This window comes from Ammospiza caudacuta, chromosome 8, assembly GCF_027887145.1.
Source record: "Ammospiza caudacuta isolate bAmmCau1 chromosome 8, bAmmCau1.pri, whole genome shotgun sequence".
In the NCBI taxonomy this organism is placed as follows: domain Eukaryota; kingdom Metazoa; phylum Chordata; class Aves; order Passeriformes; family Passerellidae; genus Ammospiza; species Ammospiza caudacuta.
In genome coordinates this window covers 8,687,416-8,710,088 of record NC_080600.1, presented here as the reverse complement: position 1 = coordinate 8,710,088, position 22,673 = coordinate 8,687,416, and the positions used below count along the sequence as shown (strand labels likewise).

Here is a 22,673-nt window from a genome sequence, read left to right as displayed (position 1 = left end):
CTGGGTTGCAAATGCCCAGGAGCAGGCAGGGATAGCCCTAATGCCAGCTTGAGGCACAGCTCTAACACATTAACAGTGACATCTCTGGTTTGTGGATAAATCCCTTCCCTACAAGGAACTGTATCCATATCCACTGCTTTTAAGACAAGAGAATTATATTCTTCACTAACTTGAAGTCTGAGCCCTCTAGGTTTGAAAAGACCCTTGAAGAAATACCAACTCTTTTCCAATCCCTTTATTCCTTGTTGTGATAGTAAATCTTGTTCCTTTTCCATCAGAGAACAAATAAACAGGGGAGAGTCCCACAAGAGCTGAAGCCTAACTGGGATCTTAAAATCAAACCAAGTTTTCCACAAGGTAGGAGAAATATCACTGACTTCTTTAGGGGATCCTGGGGATGGGAAGGTGGACCCCAGCCCTGTGGGTATCCTCTCTCTTGTGTGGTCCAGCAAAAAGCTTCTGAGTCAAAGCTGAAATGAAATTGAAAACAATTAAATTTGTCAATTAAATGCAGCAGGGTAATGGTGCTATTGGCCTCCTCTTCCTTTAGCTCCAAGCAATCCATCCACAGGTAAACCTGTTGGAAAAAATACCAGTGGACACAGGAGGACTGACAGGAGTATCCTTTGGCCTTTTGTCCCCTAAAATAAATTAATTTTTTCAGTTTTGATAAATTTCAGAGTGAGATGCATTCCCAGTGAAGGTCTATTACTCCAGGACCCTGCTTTATAATTAAAATCCACAGGGTCTGAAGGTTTGGGGAACAAGTTGGAAAGACTCCAGGGCACTTTGGCATTCCATTATTTGGATTTAGTAAGTGGGCAGGCAGGGATGATGGACAGTGTCTGATTCTCTGTGCCTGGTATTTAAACCCACATTTGGCCTAAGGCTCAGCAACCCAAATCTTGAGGAGACCAATTTATTTCTGCATGGTGCAGGGAGCAGCAATCCCTTGGGGAGCACAACAGGGATGGAGGAGGGAGCCAAAGGCATTAGAATCCCATTTGCCAAATTTGGGAGGGCTCAGGAAAGGCCTGGTGCCATTTGCAGCCCATGCCTGGCTGGTGTTTTGCTTTCCTGCAGGTGTTTGGTGGCAGCTGTAGCCCAGTTAAACATCACCTGTGCATTGCCCAGGAACTGTGGGGTTTGGAACTGTGCAGGTGCCTCAGGGACATCACCCCTCCTGTCTGCAGTGGTGCTCTCAGCAAAATGGGGTGGGTGTGCAAACCCCAGAGAGCCAGGGTGTGTAAACACAGGGCCCTTTGGTGATTGTGTGGTGCTTTCTCTTGCTGCAGGTGCCACCCCTGCACAATTAAGCAGCAGGTGGCCCAAATAAAACATTCCGGACACAAGCCCAGGAACTCCAACCCATGCTTTGATTTAGCAAACTGCTTCAAACCAGCCTCTGTCTTTAGTCCTTGAGTAAATTCACTGCTTTCTCTTAAAATTAGGAGTGGCTTAAAGGCTGTGCTAATTAGCATGGACCCATCACTGCTGTGCTGAAGGGACTGTGCTTCCAGCAAACCACGGCTCTGTTGGCTTCAGATGCACAGAATTATTACTCTCCTGAGGAAGGGGTAAAATCCTGCCCTGAATCAGGCCAAACTGCCCAGGTCTGAAATCCCAATATTCTAAGCTTTTCAAGTGCTGCTGTTGGGGGCTTTTGCTGCATTTTATCTTTCTGCTGGACACCACAGGCAGAGCTCTGTAGGTCTGGCTTTGGCTGCCCGCAGCACTGAATCCTGTTCTGCTACCTTGCAGCATCTCCTGGGCTCTGCATCTGCTTCGTGAAATGTGGAGGGTGCTTGAGCATTCCCGGGATCCGTGGGCATTTTGAAAGCTGTAACTATGTAATCAGTAACCACAGAGCTTTGTGCGCAGCTCCAGGATCTCGGTGGGATGGAGCCTCCAGAAGCTGCCTCCGGGATTTCGCTGGCCAGGGGAGCCCCGGGCGGGCGGCACCGGGGGCGGTGCCGGGGCCATCCCTCGCCTTCCCCCGCCTTCCCTGCTCCCGGCCCCGCCGCTCCGCACTGGCAGGCGCTGGGAGCGGCTGCTGCGGGGGCTGCCCGGTAAGGAGGGAGCGGGAATGGTGCGGGAGAAGGCTCGGGAGGATCCCTGCAGCAGAGAGCGCTTTGGCAGCGCTGCTGCTCCCGGCTGGCTGCTGCAGCATCTCTTCCGGCATGGAGGCAGAACAACCCTTCATCTCCCGATGCATTTCCGTATCGCTCCATAAACCCACCGGAGGCACGGGAAAAGGGGCACGGAGCTCTCCTGGCAGTGCCTGGGGTCGGTGCCGAGCCCCGGGAGCTGCCGCTGCTTCGGGCGGCGCCACGAACAGGATACGGCCGGGAGCCTTCCGGGGCGGTGCCACGGGCCCGAGCTGCGGGAACGGGGGCCATACGGGGCTGAGAGGGGAGTGGGCAGCTCCCCTGGCTCCCGAGAGGCTCCCCTGGGTCCCCGGGTGCTCCCCTGGCTCTTGGGGCTGGGCTGTGCCCAGGCCGAAGGGCTCCGCTCGCCTCCACGCGTGGTGGTGGGTTCAGTGCCCTAAGAGCCTTTGGTTGCTGGAGGGGAAGGGCCAAAAAGCAGCAGGTGGTTTGGAAAGCGCAAGGTGGAGTTGTGATTGTGTTGCTAATACGAGAAAATTGATGTCCTTCAAAAAAAATCCAGCCAGTAGAAGCCCCCGTGTTTTCCTGGTAGTTTTCCTGCTTCACTGCTCAGTGAATTATTTGAGGAAGCAGCCGGGTGGGTGGGGAAAACAAAGGAGTTACACACTCCTTGTGGGTTGTGTAAAAACCTGGAAAGCTTTTCGTGTCGGACGCCGCTGGTTTGCTGCTGTGATGAGCTTAGGGCTGTGGGAGGGATTCCTGGAAAGCAGGTTCACTCTCCCTTGCTGGAGCCTCAGGGCAAAGTCCTCCCTGCGGCCACGCCGGGAACCAGAGGCTTCAGTGCCTGCGGTGCCGTGTGACATCCCCGGGGATCACATCTTGCTGCTCCTCCCAGGTGCCAGCTCACCAAGCATGGCCACCCAGATGTTCGAGGGCCGAGGGCATGCAGCCGTGTACCAGAAATACAGGTTTGCACCGGGCAAAGAGCTGAAGCACACCATCCTCTCCTACCTGCGGGAAAAGGTGAGCGGAGCACGGCCAGGCTGGAGGAAAAATCCAAGGAGTATTTAATTGTGGGTGGGGAAAAATCCAAGGAGTATTTAATTGTGGGTGGGGAAAAATCCAAGGAGTATTTAATGGCGGGTGGGGAAAAATCCAAGGAGTATTTAATTGTGGGTGGGGAAAAATCCAAGGAGTATTTAATGGCGGGTGGGGAAAAATCCAAGGAGTATTGAATTGTGGGTGGGGAACAACCCAAGGAGTATTGAATTGTGGCTGGCAGTGTTTACCTTGCTGGGAGTGTCACCTGGGTTGGTGCCTCAGGAAAGATAAAGCAGCAGGGCTCACGGCCAGCTGGGGGCACAGAAGAGGCTTTCTACAGGTTCTGCCACGCCAAGGCTGTTGCTGAGTGGGTGGTGGGGGGAGGAATGGGGTAAAAGCGCAGGAATTGGGTGGCTGCCCACTGAGACACGCGTACTTCTCCCTGCAGAAGGCCATCCCTGCGGAGCTGGCGGTGGATGTTGGCTGCGGCTCTGGACAAGGCACCTGCTTCCTTGGAGAGCACTTCAAGAAGGTGGTGGGTACGGACATCAGTGAAGCACAGATCCAGGAGGCCAAGGCCACCCCGTGCATGCCCAACATCTCCTACCTGTGAGTGTCAGGACAGCATGCTCAGCCAAAGGCACAATTTGGGTCCTCACGTGAGGGGGTGGTTTGTGAGTATGTGGTGTTTGTGAGGTCCCCAGAATGAGGTGAGAGATGAGACTCTGACTCCAAGGTCTCAGAAGGCTGATTTATTATTCTATTCTATTATGCTATACTAAAACTATACTAAAGAAAGGGAAGGGATACACAGAAGGCTTAGCAAGAATGATAAAGAAAAACCCGTGACTCCTCAGAGCCTAAACGCAACTGGACCATGATTGGTCATTAAATTAAAACAATTAACATGCTGGATAAACAATCTCCAAGTCACATTCCAAAGCAGCAAAACAGGGAGAAGCTGAAGCTTCCCAGCTTCCCAGGAGAAACAATCCTGGTGAAGAGATTTTTCAGCAAATATCATGGTGATACAAGTATGACTGTTGTAAGAGCTAGCTGGCACCAGAGATTCCATTTGATGGAATTCCTGGTGTGAACAGGCATTATCCTAGACTTTGTGGTCTTGCATCACAAACCATCCAAAAACACCCTCTGGCTCCACATCCTGCTCTGTAAGTCCCCTATCCCATGTTGTAAGAGCTGAATTGAGGGATGCAGGACTCCAGGGGCTCTCCAAAATGCAATTTATTCCATCCAAGAGGTTACAGCAGCCCAGGGCTGTGTATGACAGAGCTGTGCCTACAGCTGTCAGCTCCAACATCAGACAAGCCTGGACACCCTTTGGTTTTGGTTACATTGCATTATATACTTTTCTTTTGGCTACAATGCATTATATACTTTTCTTTGCTAAGCATTTTCCTACAGTAGAACCAATCTATACCTTAACTTTTATCTATAGCCCATCATTACTACTGTAATTACCATATTCATGTTACTGTTCTCCAATCACTAAAAGTCAGTACATTACAGTTTAAGCTAAAGTTGGTTTTCAGTTTTCTTGCAGTGGAAAATTCTGAAACATTTTTCTACTTGCAGCTTTGCTGACTTGTTTGCTTGTGCTGTCTTTCTGCTTGGAAAAAACATCTTCTTGTTTGAGGTGTGTTTATCCTTTGCTCTAAGTCATAAAAGCCCCTTCTAACTAACATATCCAGTTATCCAGTAAGACTCAGAAATTCTTTTCTTCTATATCAAAACTTAGCTACAAGAATAAAGATGGAACCATGATATTTTATGAAAAATCCTTTTGCTAGGATTTTTCTCCTGAGAAGCCTCAGAAGGAAAGTGTAAACAATGATTATCTGCTGCTGTGGAATGCAACAGGTGCATCTGTGATTTTCTCATGTGGTTGTTGTTAATTAATGGCCAATCATAGTTAGCTGGCTCGGACTCTGAGAATCACGAGCTTTTGTTATCATTCCACTTCATGCCTTGCTAGCCTTCTGATGAAATCCTTTCTTCTATTATTTTAGTATAGTTTTAATATAATATATATCATAAAATAATAAATCAGCCTTCTGAAACATGGCCTCAAGGTTCTCATCTCTTCCCTCGTCCTGGGACCCCTGTGAACACCACCACATATTCTTTCATCCAAAAACCTTTCTGCTAAGCACAGATATCTGTGAGACTTGCTTGCCAAACTTCCCCTGTGGCTTTTCTCCCCTCTCCCACAGCGTGTGCCCGGCGGAGGAGCTGCCGTTCCAGGACGGCTCCGTGGACGTGCTGACCTCGTTCACGGCCGCGCACTGGTTCCAGCTGGAGCGCTTTGCGCGCGAGGCTCAGCGCGTGCTGCGGCCCGGCGGCTGCGTGGCCATCAGCACCTACACCCTGGACATGAGCCTGCGCCACGGGGAGTGCTCCCAGCAGCTCACCAGAGTCTTCAGGGAGGTCAGCTGGGAGCGCCTCAGGGCGGGGGAAATGTGTGACACTCACGGGTGCAGAGTATTGGAAACACAGGGCGGCCCCCATGGCAGGGAGAAATGATGCATCTGACTCCACTGATATCAGAAGGCTGATTAATTACTTTATTATACTGTATTATTCTATGTTCTATTATACTACATCTAAACTGGATCTGCACAAAGCACTCAACTCCACTGCCCAGAGTCTTGTGGCTGTCAGCTGACGGTCCCGATGGTCCGCTGTGGTGGTGTTCGCAGGACGAGGAAAAAGATGAGAATGTTGACTCCATGTTTTAGAAGGCTGATTTATTATTTTATGAGTATATTATGTTAAAACTATACTAAAAGAATAGAAGAAATTATTTCATCAGAAGGCTTGAAAGGAAAGGAAAAAGAATGGATTGATAATAAAATCTTTTGACTGACCAGACAGTCCAAGCCAGCTGGACTGTGACTGGCCATTAATTAGAAACAACCACATGAGACCAATCACAGATCCACCTGTTGCATTCCACAGCAGCAGGTAATCAATGTTTACATTTCATTTCTGAGGCCTCTCAGCTTCTCAGGAGAAAAGATCTAGCAAAAGGATTTCTCATTAAATATGTCTGTGACAGTCCCCCAGTCCCTTTTGGCCCTGACAGGCCAAGGAAGCAAAACCCCATCACTCGGGGTAAACAATCTCCACTCTACTTTTGCACAGCACAGGAGCAGCAAATGAGATAAGAATTGTTTTGATCATTCTTTTCTCTGCTTCTCTCAGGTTCAGAGAACATGAATCCCACAGCAGAGAGGGAGGAGTGGGATTGAGGGGGTGTGATTATAGCAATCCTAATGCAGAATGGGGTAACTGCAGGGATTTAGAGACTTCTGCAGTGGGCTGTCTGGATCATGAGGAGAGGGACATGAGGACTGATAGGGTGGATGTAGTCAGGGTGAGAAGGGTGCCAGGGCAGATCTAGGAGCTGGTTTTGTCCAGGAGACTTTTCCTGTTGCTCTGATCACAGTGAAAGGAATGGGAAGTAGAAGCTGTTGGGAAGAAGGCCTTTTTTTAGGAACCTTTCTGGACAAAGGGTGTTTTAACAATTGGATAAAAGGAGACTTTCCACTATGAGTAAGAGCTGTGTAGGGAGGACAGGAACAGGATCCTTATTTCCAGAACAAGATCCTTGAATTCTTGACATTAAGCAAGACTTTGGTGTATTTTAATGAAACAAGTCTTTAAAAAAAAAGGACATATATGAATGTATCACATGCAGGCCCAACCTGAGTTAGGTGGCATGTGAGAACTTCAAGTGATTTTGTGTTTGTTTTTAATACACTGTTTTTAGTATATTTTTAATATACTTTAACAAACTTTGTGTTTGTTTTTAATAACTGTCTTTACAGTGCTGGGACGAGATTTTAAAATACTCAAATGATAAGGTAAAATTTGTCTTGGATGACTACAAAGCGATCTTTGAGTCCTTGCCATTCCCAGACAAGAAGAGGTGAGCAGAACCACCTTCGATGGTGTCAGATATTTTATTTCTTCATATTTATTACCATGTCAACCTGTGGTCCATGTTACCCTGCCTTTGAGATTTAACTTGCCAATGCTCCTTTCTTGCCCATGTCTCTTGCAGAATCACTGATATCTATGACCCAATTCCCATGACTGTTGAGGGTGTGGTTGGTTACATGGAATCCACCTCTTCATATCAAACCTTTAAGAAGAATGACCCTGCAGCTGCAACATCCCTTCTCCAGGAGACTGAAAAGAGGTGGGAAAACAGGATCTGTCCTGTGCAGTGCATTCAGAGGGAAGTTGTGCAGACCCCTCCAAAGCTGCAAGGGAGTGTGCAGGGATGGACACTTGTCAGGGGTTCAACAGCACATCCTTAGATTTGAAGCCTATGTAGCAGTAGGATGTGCCCTGAAACCATGAAAGGCTCGTGTCAGAGGTTTCGTGGATACAATCTTGAGTTTCTTTACCTTGCTTTTAATTGGCAAAGGGTTTGAAAAATATTCATGGTTGCATCTTCACCTGTCAAGCTTTAGTGGGTCTAGGGGCTTCAAAGAGACATGAGCAGTTGTGGGTTGCTCCAAGGTTCTTTATTGCATGAATACATCAGTCTCCAAGGCAGAGAGGTCAGGGTGTTAAACAGTGCTAAAAACTTTCTGGCTGAGAGTCCCAAGCAACAGCAGCAGCTGCAAGGCTGCTCTCTGGAATAGTCACAGGTTCTGTGCAGGAACAGCAGCATCAGTTGTTCCCTGGCACAGAGTCCAATGTCCTGAGCAGCAGCAGCAGGGATGAGCTGCTCTGCTGTTCTGAGCAGCAACAGGGACCACAGACTTCTTTCTTCTTCTTTTCTTCTGTTTTCTTCTTCTGTTGGGGTTGTTGATAGTCATGGTTGTGGTGGTCATTGATGTTGTCTTTTGTATTCCCTTACAGGGACTTTTCATTCACAAAACATCCAATCAAATAAAAATATGATTATAAAGCATTCTTTCTAAACCAATCTAAGCTTGATTCTAATGTGCAGGAGTAGTACAAAAGTAGTGTCAGTTCTTAAAAAACTACATATATATTATCTATTTATGCAAATGTACTATCTGTTTTCTTACTTAAAAGTTTATCTATCTATGTGAATAATTCTGTCTATTTATGTATGTAGTTTTATCTGTTTTATGTGAATAATTCTATCTATTCTAGTGGCAATTCTTTTCTATGTTTTTCTTATGTCTAGGGCTAAGCTGCTGAGCTTTAAACTAGGTCTTAGGGCCTTTGCTAGCTAATACAGTTTCTTAAGGCACTTAAAATGTATTTCTGCTTACTTGAAACCTAAAACTTAAACTTACTTAAAACTATAACTCACACTTCTATTTACCTATAACTTAAACCTATGCTTCTACTTCATATCTGTCTGGTTTAATATATCTTAATTTCTCTAAGGGCTTTAATTCAACTCCTGCATTCATGTCCCTCTCTGAGGAGCTCAGGCTTGCATTCCAACATTCACCCATCTGTTTCAGCCCCAACAAGGGGAAGGGGTGCTGCTCATTTATTCCCTGACCAGAACAGCCCTTGTGCAGCATCTGAAGCATTTGCCATCCCCCCTGTGTGGAAGGGATCTGTCTGTGGCTGCTGCCCCACATCAGGTGGGAGCAGTGTGGGCAGGTGAGAGCCTTGCTGTGCTTGTCCTTTCAGGATGCTGGAGACCATGGGAGTTTCCTCTCGTGAGACCCCGGTGGAGTTCCTGGTGAGGCACGTCTGTGTGCTGGGCTGCAAGGGCTGCTGAGAGAGCAAACCCTTCTCGTGATCTGCTGCCACCATGGAAGGGGAAGGTGGATTGTCTCCTAAAACCCTCCTTGTAACTGCTCTTGCTCCTTGGGAGGATCCCTGCTGATTTTGCTGATTGAAATGTTGGTCTCCTGTGGAAAGCAGATGGGGTTTGTGCCCCTCAGCTTCCTGTCCACCTTGGTCCTGCTGTCTGCCCCGTGCTGCTCTCTCAGCACTGCAAGTGTCCCATTGTGGATTGATGGTTTAGTAACACGTGGGGAAGAGAATCGCAGGAACAGCTGAGAAACTCACTGTTCAATGTCTTACTCAATTGAAACTCACTGCATTTCTTACACAATTAATAACAATAATTAAAAAGCCAGCTGAGAAAATGTTGCCTGTGGTTCCTGTTTTACAAAGAGGCTGTGGAGCACTCACTGGTGTGGGAATAACTGTGCTGCATTGACACTGAGTGTCCTGATGCTCTCAGTGCCCCTCTGCTCTGTGGGGAAGGTGGGTTTTGGGTAGGAAAGGCCATTCCCTGCCCTGGCTAAGCAAGGAGCTGTTCACTGTCTTTGGGGGCTGCTCTCACCCACAGTGTGCCCCCATCCCTGGTATCAGCAGGCATCAGCACCTTTCCTGCCCCAGGAGTGCCTTGGCCATAGTGAGGCCCCTCAGAACAGCTCAGGAGCCTTTATGGGGTGACTGCTGAAGGAGAGCAGTGCCCCTGCTGAGGTCTGTGCCCTATCACCCACCCACGCTGCAAAGGGAAGATTAGAGGCTGCATTTTTGGGAGGGGCTTAAAGCTGGGCAAAGCCTGCTACAGGTCTCCTCCTGTTTGCCTTCTGGATATTTCAAGTGCAGACCCACCCTCTGCAGGGATGTTTCCCTTTCCTGTAATTCCTGCCCTTGGTGAGAAGGCTTCTCTGACACCATGGGAAGGGCTGTGCCCTCACTTTCTTCTACACCAGTGCATTATTAAGAAAGGTGACGTGCCACCTCTGCTCCCAGCCCCAGAGGGGGCTGACAGGGGCTGGAGGTGCTTCTGCTGAGGTCCTGGGCTCCCAGGGTCCTGCTCTCAGCTTGCCCAGGGTGGGGGACAAAGGCTTTGCCCCCACTTGGTCCCACAGGAGGGTGATGGGCTCTTGGGAGGACAGCTGTGGTGTGGGAATCTCATCATGGATGGGAGGCTGCTCTCTGTGCCCACAGCCAGTTGCTGGGGTAGCAGTACTGGATCAGCCCTGATCTCGCTGCCTGAGGGGCTGCTCCAGCAGCAGCTCTCAGGCCTCCCTTGCTGGGTGAGCACCAGGGGTCTCTCCTGCCCGGGCTGGCACTGGTGGCACCCCTGCTGTCATGCCCAGGGCCTGCTCTGCTGGCAGGGCTTGTCCCTGTGAGGTGCATCCCTGCAGACATTCCAGGGCAGGGAGGGGTCCTGCAGCAGGTCACATCCCGTGTCCCTACAGTGCTGGCAAAAAGGCTCTGGGGAACAAGTGTTTGGGTTTTTTCATCACTTTAAATTTACAACAAATTGAAGTCTGCTTGTTAATTACTGCTGTGATTGAATTTAAAGCCCTTCCCTCCCTGCAGCAGCATCATGCAGCGGGTGCCCAGCCATGAGGTAACAGCCGGGATTGCATCAGCAGGGCAGCACCAGCCAGTGCAGGGGCTGCTGCAGCTCACACGTGCTGGGGGGTGCACTGGGGCTGGGGGCACTTTGGTGGCACCACATCAAGGCACAGGTCTGGTGATGGCTGATGAGCAGAGCCCACTGATGCCTGTGGGCAGGGCTCCCACACCTCACTTGGCGGTTTATTTTTAAACCTGGCTTGTTTGAGGCACGCTTTCTGTTCTTTCTGTCTTCTCTACCCAGACTACTCTAGCAGGAGTCACTTCCTCCCAGACTGGCCCACAGGGGTCAGGAGCCACCTGGGCTCATCCTTACCCAGTGGTGAGCACCTTTGCCATGCTGGTGCCATGCAGGAACCTGTGAGTCACCACGGAGCCATTGCCTCACCCGCTGCTGACGCCAGCCCTGGCCACAGTCAGGTTTCACTTTTGTTCTCCTACCTGGAAATCCCACACCTGGGATTTCTCACTCCAAGCAAGCCTGAGTGGTTCAGCCTCACAAGGAAAGGGTTTCATCATCACCATCTGTGCTGCTCTCCTGGAACAGCACCATTGGCAGCTGGTGATCCCTCAAGTTTTAGTTTTTCTATTTTTCAGATTCTGTGCTGCTCTAGTATGTAATTCTGACCTTTATATTAGGGGATGGTGAGCTCTCTTCACAAAGCAGGGAGACAAAGCAATTCCTTCTCTAGCTGGGGACCAAGGACAACCAATCCAAATCTCAGGCCCAAGAGCATAAACAATGTGGACTGAAGAGAGAAAAACAAGAAGGATGGCACTTCATAGGCTAAAGCTGTAATTGGACAATTATCTCCAATATGTAAATGGACCAGAACTTACTAAAGTGTGAGACTCTGTGACCAGTTGTCCATTTTGTGACCATTTTGGTTCAAGGTATCCAAAATGGTATCCGAGGGTGCAGCCTTGGCTGGGCTCTTGTGCTGCCCAAGGTGTATCCATGGAGGTCTTCTAATAAATCCCTGCTTTATTCTTTAACTCTGTCCAGCCTCTGTTCTAGGTCAGCCTTCACAAGGCATCGCTGGGACTGGAACACTGATTGTGGTGGGTCCCCAGTGCCCTGCAGACTCTGTTGGGCACAGTCTGATGTCCCCAACCTGTGCTGACTTTAGGGAACTCTCCACTCCTGGCATGGTTTGGAGGAGCTGTGGCGAATGCAGCCATGCTTTGCTGGGCTATGGTGGAGTGTGACATTGCCAGGCAAGACACGCACCAAAGCCCAGGATGGGCTTCATCCCATGAAGAAAAAGCCCTCAGTGCTGCTCAGCCAGGCCCCTGGGGGCTCAGCTGTGTCTGAGGAGGCACAAATCTCTGAGCAGGGAGATCCTCATCCCTCCATCCCAGCCTCCATGGTTGCCGGGGGCCGTGCTCACGGCCTGGCTTCACCCCGCAGCTTTAGCTTCTCTTTGGTGCCTCTGAATTTCCTTCTGCATGTGTGAAGAGATCAGGTTTCGCTTTACTTCTCCAAACAGAAACGACACCTGGGAGAGAAAAGCCACAGCCGTGGGAAACAGGAGCCCAAGCTGTCCCACGAGGATGTGATGCTGCCCTGTGACCCCACGGGTGACCCGAAAGTGTCTCGGCAGAGATCGGCCGCGTGGGACCGTGGTTGGTGGGGGATCACCTCTCTCTCATGGGGGCCACATTTATTTTCCATCTGTTGGGATTTTCTGCCAAAGTGCCCTCTATTCCAGCTGAGCAGTGTCTGTTTGGATGACCGAAGTTGTCTTATTTATGCTGGTTTGGACTTGTATTTCGCAGCTATACTGATCGTGAACTTTGCTGTGTAGAATAAAAATTAATCTCCTGTGGGTTTCTTTAATGGGAGAGAAAGGAAAGACAAGGCCATTGTCCTGTTCCCCAGAAGGGCAGACAAGGGACCCCAGCCCACACCAGGGCTCAGGCTTTAATGACTGACCTCCCCTAAGCTGCTGCTGTGAGGGAGGCTGGCTGGGAGCCTGGTCCAGTGGCCACATCCATGGCTGGATGGAAAACCTGTGCCCACCACGCTCTGGGGCTTTAGCACCACGTTCTGCCGTCCTGGCTCTTTTCCAAGCTGTGTCTGTGTCCAGTTTGGACAAAGTGAAACGAGCCACTGTCCAATCCATGCTGCCCCATCCCATTCTTCATCTCCATCATGGTTTTCCAGGAAAAATTGGAGCCCTCTGGGATGCTGCTGGAGCAGGGGAAGGGCTCAGAAGGGCTGGATGGACCCTGTCAGTCAACAGCAGGTCCTGCTTGACCTCTTCACTAATTGAACATGAGCGAGGAAAGTGTTCTGGTGGGAAAGAAGGTGAATGGTATCCAGGGCTGCACTGGGAGGAGTGTTCCCAGAAGGCTGAGGAAGGTGATTCCTCCCCTCTCCTCAGTGCTGGTGAGGCCACTCCTGAACTGCTGGGTGCAGTTTTGGGCTCCTCGGTGGGAGAGAGACATGGCAGGGACTGGAGGAGTCCAATCAAGGTCAGGAAGCTGATGCACAGGAACATCTCTGCCATGAGGAAAGGCTGAGAGAGGAGGCTCAGGGGCTCATGGTGGTGTGAGAGCACAGCACAAGCTGAGCCAGGGAAAGTCCATCTGAACACAAGGAAAACAGAGACTCTGAAGTGTCTGCTCCATCCCTGGCCACTGTCCTGGGCAGCCTGTGCCAGCTGATCCTGCCACAGCAAGGGTTGGCTGGATGGTGTTGAGAGGTCCCAGCCCACCTCCATGAGCACAGCCATGCCACTCTGCTCACCCTCAGGGGTACCTTTCCACATGCTTCCACAAGAACTTTTCTCCTTTTCTTGGACTCTTTGAAATCAGCACTTTGGCTCCAAATATGAACATTAAAATTGGGTCCTCCTGGAGTGTTCTGTGGTCATCGTGCAAGGCCCTGCCAAATGCATTTATGCCTTTTACTTCCTTACTGTCCCTGCTTCTTAGATGCAGGCATTGCCCTAATTTTTTGTATTTAATGCTTGATGAACTCATGAGACTAAAAGCTCAGCAGTGACCACAGGAGGTTCCCTTGATGGAGGGACAGTTTGCTGAGAGGTAGATTCCAGCTGTCAGCAGAGGTATGTCAATACACCCTATTTGTGTGAACAGGGAGGAAAACCCAGCCAGCTCCAGTGGCAGCCCTGCTCGTCTTCATCTCTCTCCACAACTGTATCCCATCTGGAAAACTTCAGGTGGAAGTGCTTCTGCTTTCACCTTTTTCCCTGCTGTGGTGGTGAACCTTGTCCCTCAGATAACACAGCCATAAAAGCTCCCACCTGCAGCCTGGACTGTGCAGTGCCCACTCCTGGCTGCTGCTTATGGCCCATGCCTCCCCCACGGCCTTTCCCATGGAGAAAGTGAGGCCTGAATTCCTGCTGCCACTCAGGAGGCACCAAAACCCTCCTGTCCCCATGAACCTTTTGCCCCCAGGTGTCTCCCACAGCTTTCGGCTCGGGGTGGGGATCGGTCATGCTGGTGTCCCCCCACTTGCCAGCCCCAGCATCCCCCAGCATCCCCCGGCATCCCAGGCTGAGGCAGAGCAGGCAGGGCTGGAGGCAGCAGGGCAGGTAACAAGGAGGCGGGAGATTCCCTGCACCACTTTCATTTTCTTGTTTCCAGCTGCACCAGTCCTGGGTTTTCCTGCCAAGATGAAAGCAGCAGGTAGGAATAAAAAGCTGGAGATGGGGCAGCAAGGCAGTCACAGCGAGCAAGACAAACAGCTCCCCAGGACAGCCAGCAGCTCAGCAGCTCCACATCTGAACAAGCCACCTGCAGCCCCTGTCAGGCACCTCTGCATCTGAGATTCAGCGGATCCTGCCCGGAGTCCTGCGGTTCATCCTCTCTGGCATCCTGCACCTCAGCCTCCTCACCCCACCGCACGCCATGGCCGGCTGTCAAGCTTTCCTTGCCAAGATGTTGCACCTCAGCCTTGCCCCACTGCTCGTGCTGGTGCTGGGGGTCAGCCTGGGGGCTGCCTTTCCCCATGACACCCTGGGGAAGGGCTGCAGGCTGTCCCAGTACCAGAGCATTGCACCCGAGCAGCGGCACGCTGTGGACAGGATGAGACAAGAGTTTGTGAGTACTGCTGGCAACGGGGGGCTGTGGGCTGGCAGGGGGCAAGGCACAGGGGATGCTGAATTCAAGACCTGAGTGACAAGGTGCATGTTTTCTGCGGCAGTTTGGGGATGAGCAAGATGCTTTCCAAGAGTGTTTGGGGACATGAAGGATGCTCGGCCAAATTTTGCGCTCAAGGCTGGCCGGGGTTGTCCAACATAGCCAGGAGTCACAATGAGAGTTTTTCAGTCTCTCTCTTGGTTTATGCCTGCAGGTGACCACCCACAGATGCAACACCAAGCTCTTCCACCGCAGATGGAACGCGGTGAACCTGCCGGTAAGAGCGAGGTGATGTAAGGGGGCACAGCTCTCCTGTCTGCTGCTGCCACCTCCACCTGCACACCTGGGCAGGTCTGTGAGACCCCATCCTCCTAATCGGGTCCCTAACCTCGACACTCTCCCCCACAGGTGTCCGACCGAGTGCTGCTGGTGGCGGCCGAGCTGAACCTCACCACGGCCATGCTGGGGCTGCCCGCTGCCCCCGCCTTCGCCGAGCTGTGCCGGGAGCCCCTGCACTTCTTCAGGAGCGCCCGGGAGGCTGTGCAGGGCTGTGTGAGTGCCTCCCCCGAGCCCTGCGGGCCGGCTCTGCCCTGTGGGGCCGCTGCTGACCCGGCCGCTCTCCTTGCAGGTGGATCCTTCGCACCAGCCCTCGGGCAGGCTGCGGCACTGGCTGCACAAGCTGCAGAACGCCATGCGAGCGGTAAGTCAGGCCGGCGGGGTTCTGCGGGCTTTTGGGGCGTCAAAAGGCGCCTCTGCAGAGCTGACCCAGCCCATCTCGCCCCGCAGGAGAGCACCGAGTGCCTCAGGGCCACCACCATCCTGCACGTCCTGCAGGTGCTGGACAACCTGCGCTGCGCTGCCCTGCAGGACAAGTGCTGAAGTGATGAAATGCTCAGGTGCTGAAGGGCTCAAGCGCCCTCGGACCCAGCCCGCAGCATCGCCTCTCAGGGACGCCCGCAGAACCGGGAAAAAACGACTGCACTGCGCTGTTACTTCCTATTTAACCTATTTCACCTATTTAACCCTTCTTCTCACTCATGCGAGCTGAGGAAACAATTTTTTTTCTTTATTTTTTTTATGGTCTTTTAAATTATTGGCTCGGGTCGGGATAATGCCCTTCCTGAAAGAACGTGAATATGCGTATTTATAAGGTACCTTTGTTTTTCTGGTTCTTAAAATGTTTTTAAGGAGATCTAATTTTTTACCTGCTATTTATTAAAGAGTATATTCTGCATACTTGCTTGTATGAGTTATTTTCTTATGTGCTATTTAATATGAAAAAAAAATAGTTAACTAAATTACCATAAGCAGATAAGCTGCCACCACGTGTTTTTAGTATGCTTTTCTGCAATACCACAGCACAGGTATCGCCTGCACATCCTTGCAAGGACATTGCCCGAAAGGAACCTCGTTGCGTTTATTTTGGGGGGCGGGGAGAGGAAAAAAACCTGCGTGGGATGTTGGGTTTTCTGGAGAGCTTTCACGGATTCTGTCACTCGGCCGCGCCCCGTGTGCTGCCGCCTAATGCCAGGAGCAGCGCCCGGGGCAATGAAAACCCGTCCGGAGGGAAAAGCCCTTGGGGCAGCACCTCCCAAGGGCGGGGAGAGCCCCGGGGGCGCGGCTGGAATTTCCTATGGAATGCGGGGTTCGGCTCGTTCTCCCCAAAGCCGGGCTGCGGGAACCTCTGCTCTGTGAGCCTGGGCTCCCAGCAGGCAGATGCCACGAGGGGAGAAATGACGATGAGGACTCCATCTTATCAGAAAGCTAATTAATTCCTTTATTATATTGTACTATATTATTCTATATTATATTACCCTATAAATCTGCCAAGCACTCAACTCAGCTGCCCAGAATCTCGTGGCTGTCAGCTGGCAGTCCCGACACACACACATGGATTCAATTGGCCAGTGAATCAAAACACTCACACCAGAATCCAGTCGCCAATTGCATTCAGGTAAACAGCCTTCTGCAATGCATTCCACTTTGGTACAACACAGGTGCAGCAAATGAGATAAGAATTTTTTCTTTCTCTGAGGTTCCTTGCTTTGATTCCCAGAAAATATCCTTGGAAGAGAAATGTGGCCACAACCTCCTGGCCCTGCTCCCAATTTCACCCTTTGCTTCTGAAGGCTTTTGAGAAATCCCTCTCTGGGACTCCCTACCTACAGCCAGCATCCATGAGAGGAGGATGTTTCTAGGACATCCAAAGCTGAGTTATCCAAACAATACATGGATCTGGAGGGAAAAGCCTAAGAAGGAAGAAAGGGCTCTAAGCAGCAGGCCTGTGCTGGTTTAACCAGATTTCAGCAAGCTCAGTGCCAGTTTGTTCTTGGGGAACAGGCAGTGGTACCGCTGCAGTGAATGTTTAGGTTGCAGCAAGTATTTATTTCAGTAGCTGTCTGCCAAAATTCCCATGTTTCCAGCTCTGCCTTCTGAGCTGGGTGCTGCTTTCATGGCTAAGTTTTGGTTCCCTTATTTAGTGGAAGAACTTAAGTTTATGCACCTGTTTTACAGCTTTAACAGAACTTTCTCATGTTTTTGTGCAGTCTAGTATAACACCCAAGTATTCACTCTCCATTACTAAATACACTCCAAATGATAGTTTTTTACACTGATTCCATCACATGGACTTGTGCTTCTATATGATTTATATTTCTATTTGATTGATGTTAGAAATAACAAATAAAGTTATTGGCTTTTGCATTTATGTATTAGCTTTTGCAAGTTATTATTGATCACAAAAATCCTGATATAGTACAATTTGTAATTACTGCTGCTGATGTAGTATAATCTGTCATTCATGTATAGCTTTTATAAATAGTAGTGTAATATACACTATCTTAGACTGTAGCATAATAGACTGTGAAATGTTAAAATGCTTTTACATGTAACTAGCTCAGAAAATGGTGTAAAATAATTAAGTGATTTCCCACATTAGGGACTATCTTATCTGAAAGACAAGATAACAGAAACAGAAACCAGAGCACCAAGTAAAAGAATTTATTAACCCTCATTATCAGGGAGTGAAAATACAACAGAATGGAACCACAAGAAGAAATAAAATATATTAGTTTAATCTACAAGATAGCATGAGCACAAGTCAAAGGTTAAAACCAAGCAAAAGAACATCTAAACTCAAAGGAATGTTGGAATATGTATAAACTCTTATGAATATGCATGTATCCCCTGTAATGTAACAGTTTATAGAGAACATCGTTGAAGTTTTTGTTTATTTTTTTATTTTGGCAAATAGCCAAGCACCCCCCCAGCACTGGATTTTATCCGTTTTATCCCTTAATAAACTTTTATAAAAAATTTAAATAGTGAGTCGTGATTGACTGTTGCATATTGATCTTATTGACATTTTGATTGACTACTCCATCTGATTCTCTTGTCCTCCACTCATCTGCTGCTGGAATGTAGAAATAGTAGATTAATTTGTGTAGATTAGTAGATTAATTTAATTTAATTAATGGTAGATTTAATTAATAGTAGATTTGCCTTAACCAAGGCAAACACTGCAGCCTGGCTAAGATGTGCTCCTGAAGTCCCCCTGAAAATCTGTGAAAAACGCATATTTTATGATTGGTTTTTTGCAAATATTCAAGTGAATATTATATGTGTTGTATTAGAAAGTTATGCTGTATTAATTCTCTTAAGTAGTGTGGTAAATATAGTTGTAGGTTATAACATGTTAAAATAGAAACTATGCTATGTAGGATACTTTTTTCTAAAAGAAAGGACTCGCACTGAGATAGCAGCCACAGGACACCTGAATCTTTCAGAGAAAGAGAATTTATTGCTCCATTATCAGAAGAAACAAACTCCTGCCTGCCTTGCTCAGCCATGAAGATGCTGTCAGGATTCAGAGGAAGAAGTTGACACTGACCAGACAGAATCCTGTATTTGAATGGAATTTATGCATCATGTATGAGGGGCATGAATATGCAGCAGGTTATTGTTTTTAAGGGTTAATCCTCTGTTAACGTGGGTCCTTTTTTGGGCTTATTTTGCCCAGAAAAAGGTACCCGGACGTCCGTAACTCTTTGTTTCTATTGTCTCATATTGTCCTAATTAAAATTGTTCAAATTATTATCACTCTAATTGTATAACTATTTTTGTAACCCTTTTATTACGATTAAACTTTAAAAATTTTAAAAACCAAGTGATTGCAGTTTTTCCACACAATCACTGCTTTTTCTCCCTCTTGGTGTGTTCCTATTTGCCATAGACTCAACATTAATTTATGTCAGAGCTGAATCACCTCCCTTTCCACAGCAGGGTGAGGGGACAGGAAAAAATGGAATTTATTGGAAATTGCTCGCCAGGAAGGTGGTGGGATCACCATCCCTGGGGGTGTTTAAGGAATGACTTGTTCCTCAAACGAGGAACCAGGAGGTGTTCAAGGACGGGGCACTCAGTGATCGTGAAGATCAGTCAAAGGTTGGACTCGGTGATCTCAGAGATCTTTCCTAACCTTAAAGATTCTGTAATTTCCTTTACAAAAAGTGATAAAATGCGGCCTGGGGACAGCTAATTCCAACGACACCAGCTCCCCCTCAGGCACTGCCGCTGCCGCTGAGGGGCGCCTCGGGGCAGCGCCACCATACTGGGGCGCTCCCTCGGGGCAGCGCCACCATACTGGGGCGCTCCCTCGGGGCAGCGCCACCATACTGGGGCGCTCCCTCGGGGCAGCGCCACCATACTGGGGCGCTCCCTCGGGGCAGCGCCACCATACTGGGGCGCTCCCTCGGGGCAGCGCCACCATACTGGGGCGCTCCCTCGGGGCAGCGCCACCATACTGGGGCGCTCCCTCGGGGCAGCGCCACCATACTGGGGCGCTCCCTCGGGGCAGCGCCAACATGGCGCCGCCCTCCCGGCGGATAACGGCCTCCCCGCCGCCCTGCCAGACTCTCGCGAGATCGCGGCGGGGGCACTGCCCTGCCCCGCCTGCGCTCTCGCGAGATCTCGGCTGAGGGAGGAGGAGGAAGAGGAGGAAGGAGGAGCCGCCGCTGCCGCCACCGCCGCTGCCCCGGGCCGGCGCCGGGGATGGTGTTGGCCGCGGCTGCCGGGCCCTGACGCCTCGCTCAGGTACGTGAGGGCTGTCCCCCTTCACTCAGCCCCCGGCTCGGGCCTGGCCGCTCCCGCTGTCCCCGTATCTGCCGGCCCGCCAGGCCTCGCTCCCGGCGGGGTCCCCCGGCCCCACAGCCCCGTGCCTTGCCCCGGCTCCGGGGAGCTGCAGAATTCCCCGGACTTTTATTCCCTTACTCAGAAATCAACACAGCACCTCTCCCTTCCTCCTCTGCAAAGCCTTACCTGCGGTTTCAGAGTGCTTTCTTGCTGGGTTTCACTAAAATTTGGGGCACAGCCGAAGTGAATTATTTCTTTTCCACATTGGTCATGCTCCTCTTAGGTTTCCTCCTTGTTCGGGACAAGTTGTAAAGGTATTTAGGCATTTAATGTTCATCGAAGTTGAATTTCTTTGAAATCAGCGCCTAAAAGATGGGGGTATTTCTGAGGGAACAGCTGGTCTGCAGCTTACAGGCATTTTTTTCAGTGTTTTTTTTTTTTTTTTTCTCTTTTGTTTTAATTTGTGGCTGCGTTCATTACATTTCAGACCCCTACTCCCCTCTTTTTTTTCTTAAATTTTTAACTTTTTTTTTTTTTTTAAGCAGCTGTTGTTTCTTCCTTCTCCGGGGAAAAAGGCACTGTTTTGTTCTGCTTATTCTTTCTTCCTCCGGGGTAAAACCTGCAGTTTGTTTCGGTCGAGCCAGCTGGATTTTACATTCACCCCGCACTGTACTTTTGTTTTTGAACATAAATCTCGGAGCTGACACACACATCACTTGTCAGCGTCAGGGAGCTTGACCTTCTTGTAGATCTCACCAGAGCTTCCTGCTGTTAGGGACTGCTGTGAAATATATTATTGCTTTTTTTTTTTTTTTTTTTTTTAAGCTTTGTTGCTCGCTTTTCTGTTAAGCTTTTCTCAACTTCCACCTAAAGATTATACCCTGGCTTTTTGCATTTTCCCCCCTTTTATTGGGTTGAATTAATTAATATGATTTAAAGAATAAGCAGTAGCTGTACCCCCCATTTTAGCTGTTGGGGGGCCTGAAGGGTTTGGGTTTTGTCAGCATTATGTTGGTTTTAGCCAAAATATTCAAAAAGGAGGAGTTGCCTTCAACTGGGAGTAGCAGCAAAACAAATGAAGCCGTGACAGATCGGATGTTTTGGCTTCATGGCTTTGGCATTCTGAGCACCTTTCACTGTAATTAATTCAGCAGTGTGGTTATTTTCTAGAGTGGATGGCTGGCACAGCAGAAGCAACTCTTCATTTCACTTGTTTGGTCTCTGTGTGTCAGGTTTTTGCCCTGTGAGACGTGCAGTTTGCAGCCTCAATCCCTTTCCTGTGCCCTGGGAGCTGTCTCAAAGCTCACTTCCTAGTCAGAGAGTTGTTCCAGGAATTCCTCCCCTTTCTCCTTTTTGTTTTTTTCCCCTTTTGGCCAGCCAGGAGGCAGCTGTGAGTGTTGCCCTGAGAGGTGTGCAGGAGAGTGGGGGGATTTTCACAGCTGTTTTTCAGCAGGAGCAGTGTCAGGCCGTGAGATGGGGGTGTAAACACTGATGTAAGCCTGACCTCTCTCCAGAAAACTGAATTTGCTCTTGGCACCTCCCTCAGTGCTCCCAGCCCAAAGAAGCTCATTCCTCAGGTGCTGAGGACATCCCCACCTTTATTCACCTGTTGTGATGGTCCTTCCCTCCTTATTCAGCTCTGACCTGGAACACAGGCTGGGCAGAGTTAAAGAATGAAGCAGGGATTTATTAAAAGGATTTCCTCCATGGATCCACCTTGGGCAGCACAAGAGCCCAGCCCAGGTGAATCCAAAATGGGCACAAAATGGACAACTAGTGACGGGGTCTCATGTTGGAATCCTAAATACTGAGAATTTTAAACTTTCTGTGCTGAAGGGCACAGACCCCAGAAATACTATATTTGACCTAAGACAGTAGACAAAGTTTCCAAAATTAATTAATAACACTAAGATTACAAGTGTGTAGTTTTATTAGTAAGTTTTATAAGTTCTGGTCCATTTGTATATTGGAGTTAACTGTCCAATTACAGCTTTAGGCTGTGAAGTCCCACCCTCCTTGTTTTTCTCTCTTCAGCCCACATTGTTTATACTTTTTGGGCCTGGAGCTTGTAACATTTGTCCTTGTTATTGCTCAGGAACACATAATCAGGGAATGATTAATGCAGGTGCTTTAATTGGAGAGTTCTGGGTGTCTGGGGTGGACAAACCCCAATCTGACTCCAGCGTGGGTTTGGGATGAACCCCCATCATGATGTTTTATTTTCTATCGTTGTATAACTTAAATATTAATTATCAAAATTACTTTGTTCTGTTGAATACATTGATTTCATCCAAGCATGGCTTTCTCATAATCCCCCTCAAACCCCTTTCTCATGATTCTTCTTATGACTAAACAATAATTGCATCTAATTACTAAACGTTCATCGCATCTAACAATCATATCCCTTATCATGTACTGATTACACAGGTGCAATTTCACAGGATCTAGTGAACACAAGGCCTAACATTTACCAGGGCCTGCTAAGCCTGACTTTCTTTCTAGCTCCCTGAATTTTGTGATTTTAAAATCTTTCACTCTCACTTGGACAAGCTGCGGAAGGATTGTTCTGTCTGCCTGCCCTGTGAAGAGAGCTTGATAACATTTAATACGCAACTCTGAGTTACGCACTAAAGCCGCAGAGGATCTGGAAAATACAAAAGCCAAACTTGGGGCATTCCAGCAGCCCTGAGGTGTTTCCCCCTGCCCCAGGTGACTGTCCCTGTCCCTGCCCTGTGTTGCAGGTGGCAGCAGCAGTGATGCTAACTCTGGCAAGCAAGCTGAAGCGGGATGACGGCGTCAGAGGCCCCCGAGCGCCCAGCGCAGCGTCTGACTCCACTCGCAGGGTGTCTGTGCGGGACAAGCTGCTCGTTAAAGGTGAGGGAGCTCAGGGAGATGTGCTGGGCTGTGCTGCTTCTGGCTGTGCTGCCAGAAACGGCA

General features: G+C 49.2%; 2 protein-coding genes across 12 annotated transcripts in view; both read left to right on the top strand.

Moving 5' to 3' along the window:
* Positions 1–338: 338 nt before the first annotated feature.
* On the top strand, positions 339–9,262 carry LOC131560805 (putative methyltransferase DDB_G0268948). Of its 9 annotated transcripts, none has more exons than XM_058809766.1 (7): positions 339–357; positions 3,001–3,128; positions 3,595–3,755; positions 5,381–5,594; positions 6,998–7,098; positions 7,234–7,371; positions 8,799–9,262. In XM_058809766.1, the coding sequence occupies exons 2-7, from the start codon at positions 3,018–3,020 to the stop codon at positions 8,887–8,889; spliced, it is 816 nt and encodes a 271-aa protein (XP_058665749.1). In that variant the 5' UTR covers positions 339–357; positions 3,001–3,017; the 3' UTR covers positions 8,890–9,262. The 9 variants fall into 9 exon arrangements, with proteins under 9 accessions (XP_058665749.1, XP_058665752.1, XP_058665746.1 ...); XM_058809769.1 differs by lacking the exon at positions 339–357 and adding an exon at positions 1,532–1,613; XM_058809763.1 differs by lacking the exon at positions 339–357 and adding an exon at positions 2,017–2,069.
* Positions 9,263–19,582: 10,320 nt separating this feature from the next.
* UBE2F (ubiquitin conjugating enzyme E2 F (putative)) overlaps positions 19,583–22,673 on the top strand; it is a 60,862-nt gene continuing 57,771 nt past the window's right edge. For all 3 annotated transcript variants that reach the window (XR_009274985.1, XM_058809171.1, XM_058809170.1), the window contains exons 1-2: positions 19,583–19,697; positions 22,478–22,610. Coding sequence is in view for 2 of the 3 variants with exons in the window: in XM_058809171.1 (XP_058665154.1) it covers positions 22,493–22,610 (118 nt within the window). In the remaining variant the exon portion in view is untranslated. The remainder of the gene's footprint in view (positions 19,698–22,477; positions 22,611–22,673) is intronic.

Excerpts from the sequence above, each read along its gene's own strand:
- LOC131560805 (XM_058809762.1), top strand. The coding sequence starts at position 2,181 with ATGGAGGCAGAACAACCCTTCATCTCCCGATGCATTTCCGTATCGCTC. Across the intron at positions 3,129-3,594 it reads TCTCCTACCTGCGGGAAAAG|AAGGCCATCCCTGCGGAGCT; the intron begins GTGAGCGGAGCA and ends TTCTCCCTGCAG. Across the intron at positions 7,372-8,798 it reads CTCCAGGAGACTGAAAAGAG|GATGCTGGAGACCATGGGAG; the intron begins GTGGGAAAACAG and ends TTGTCCTTTCAG.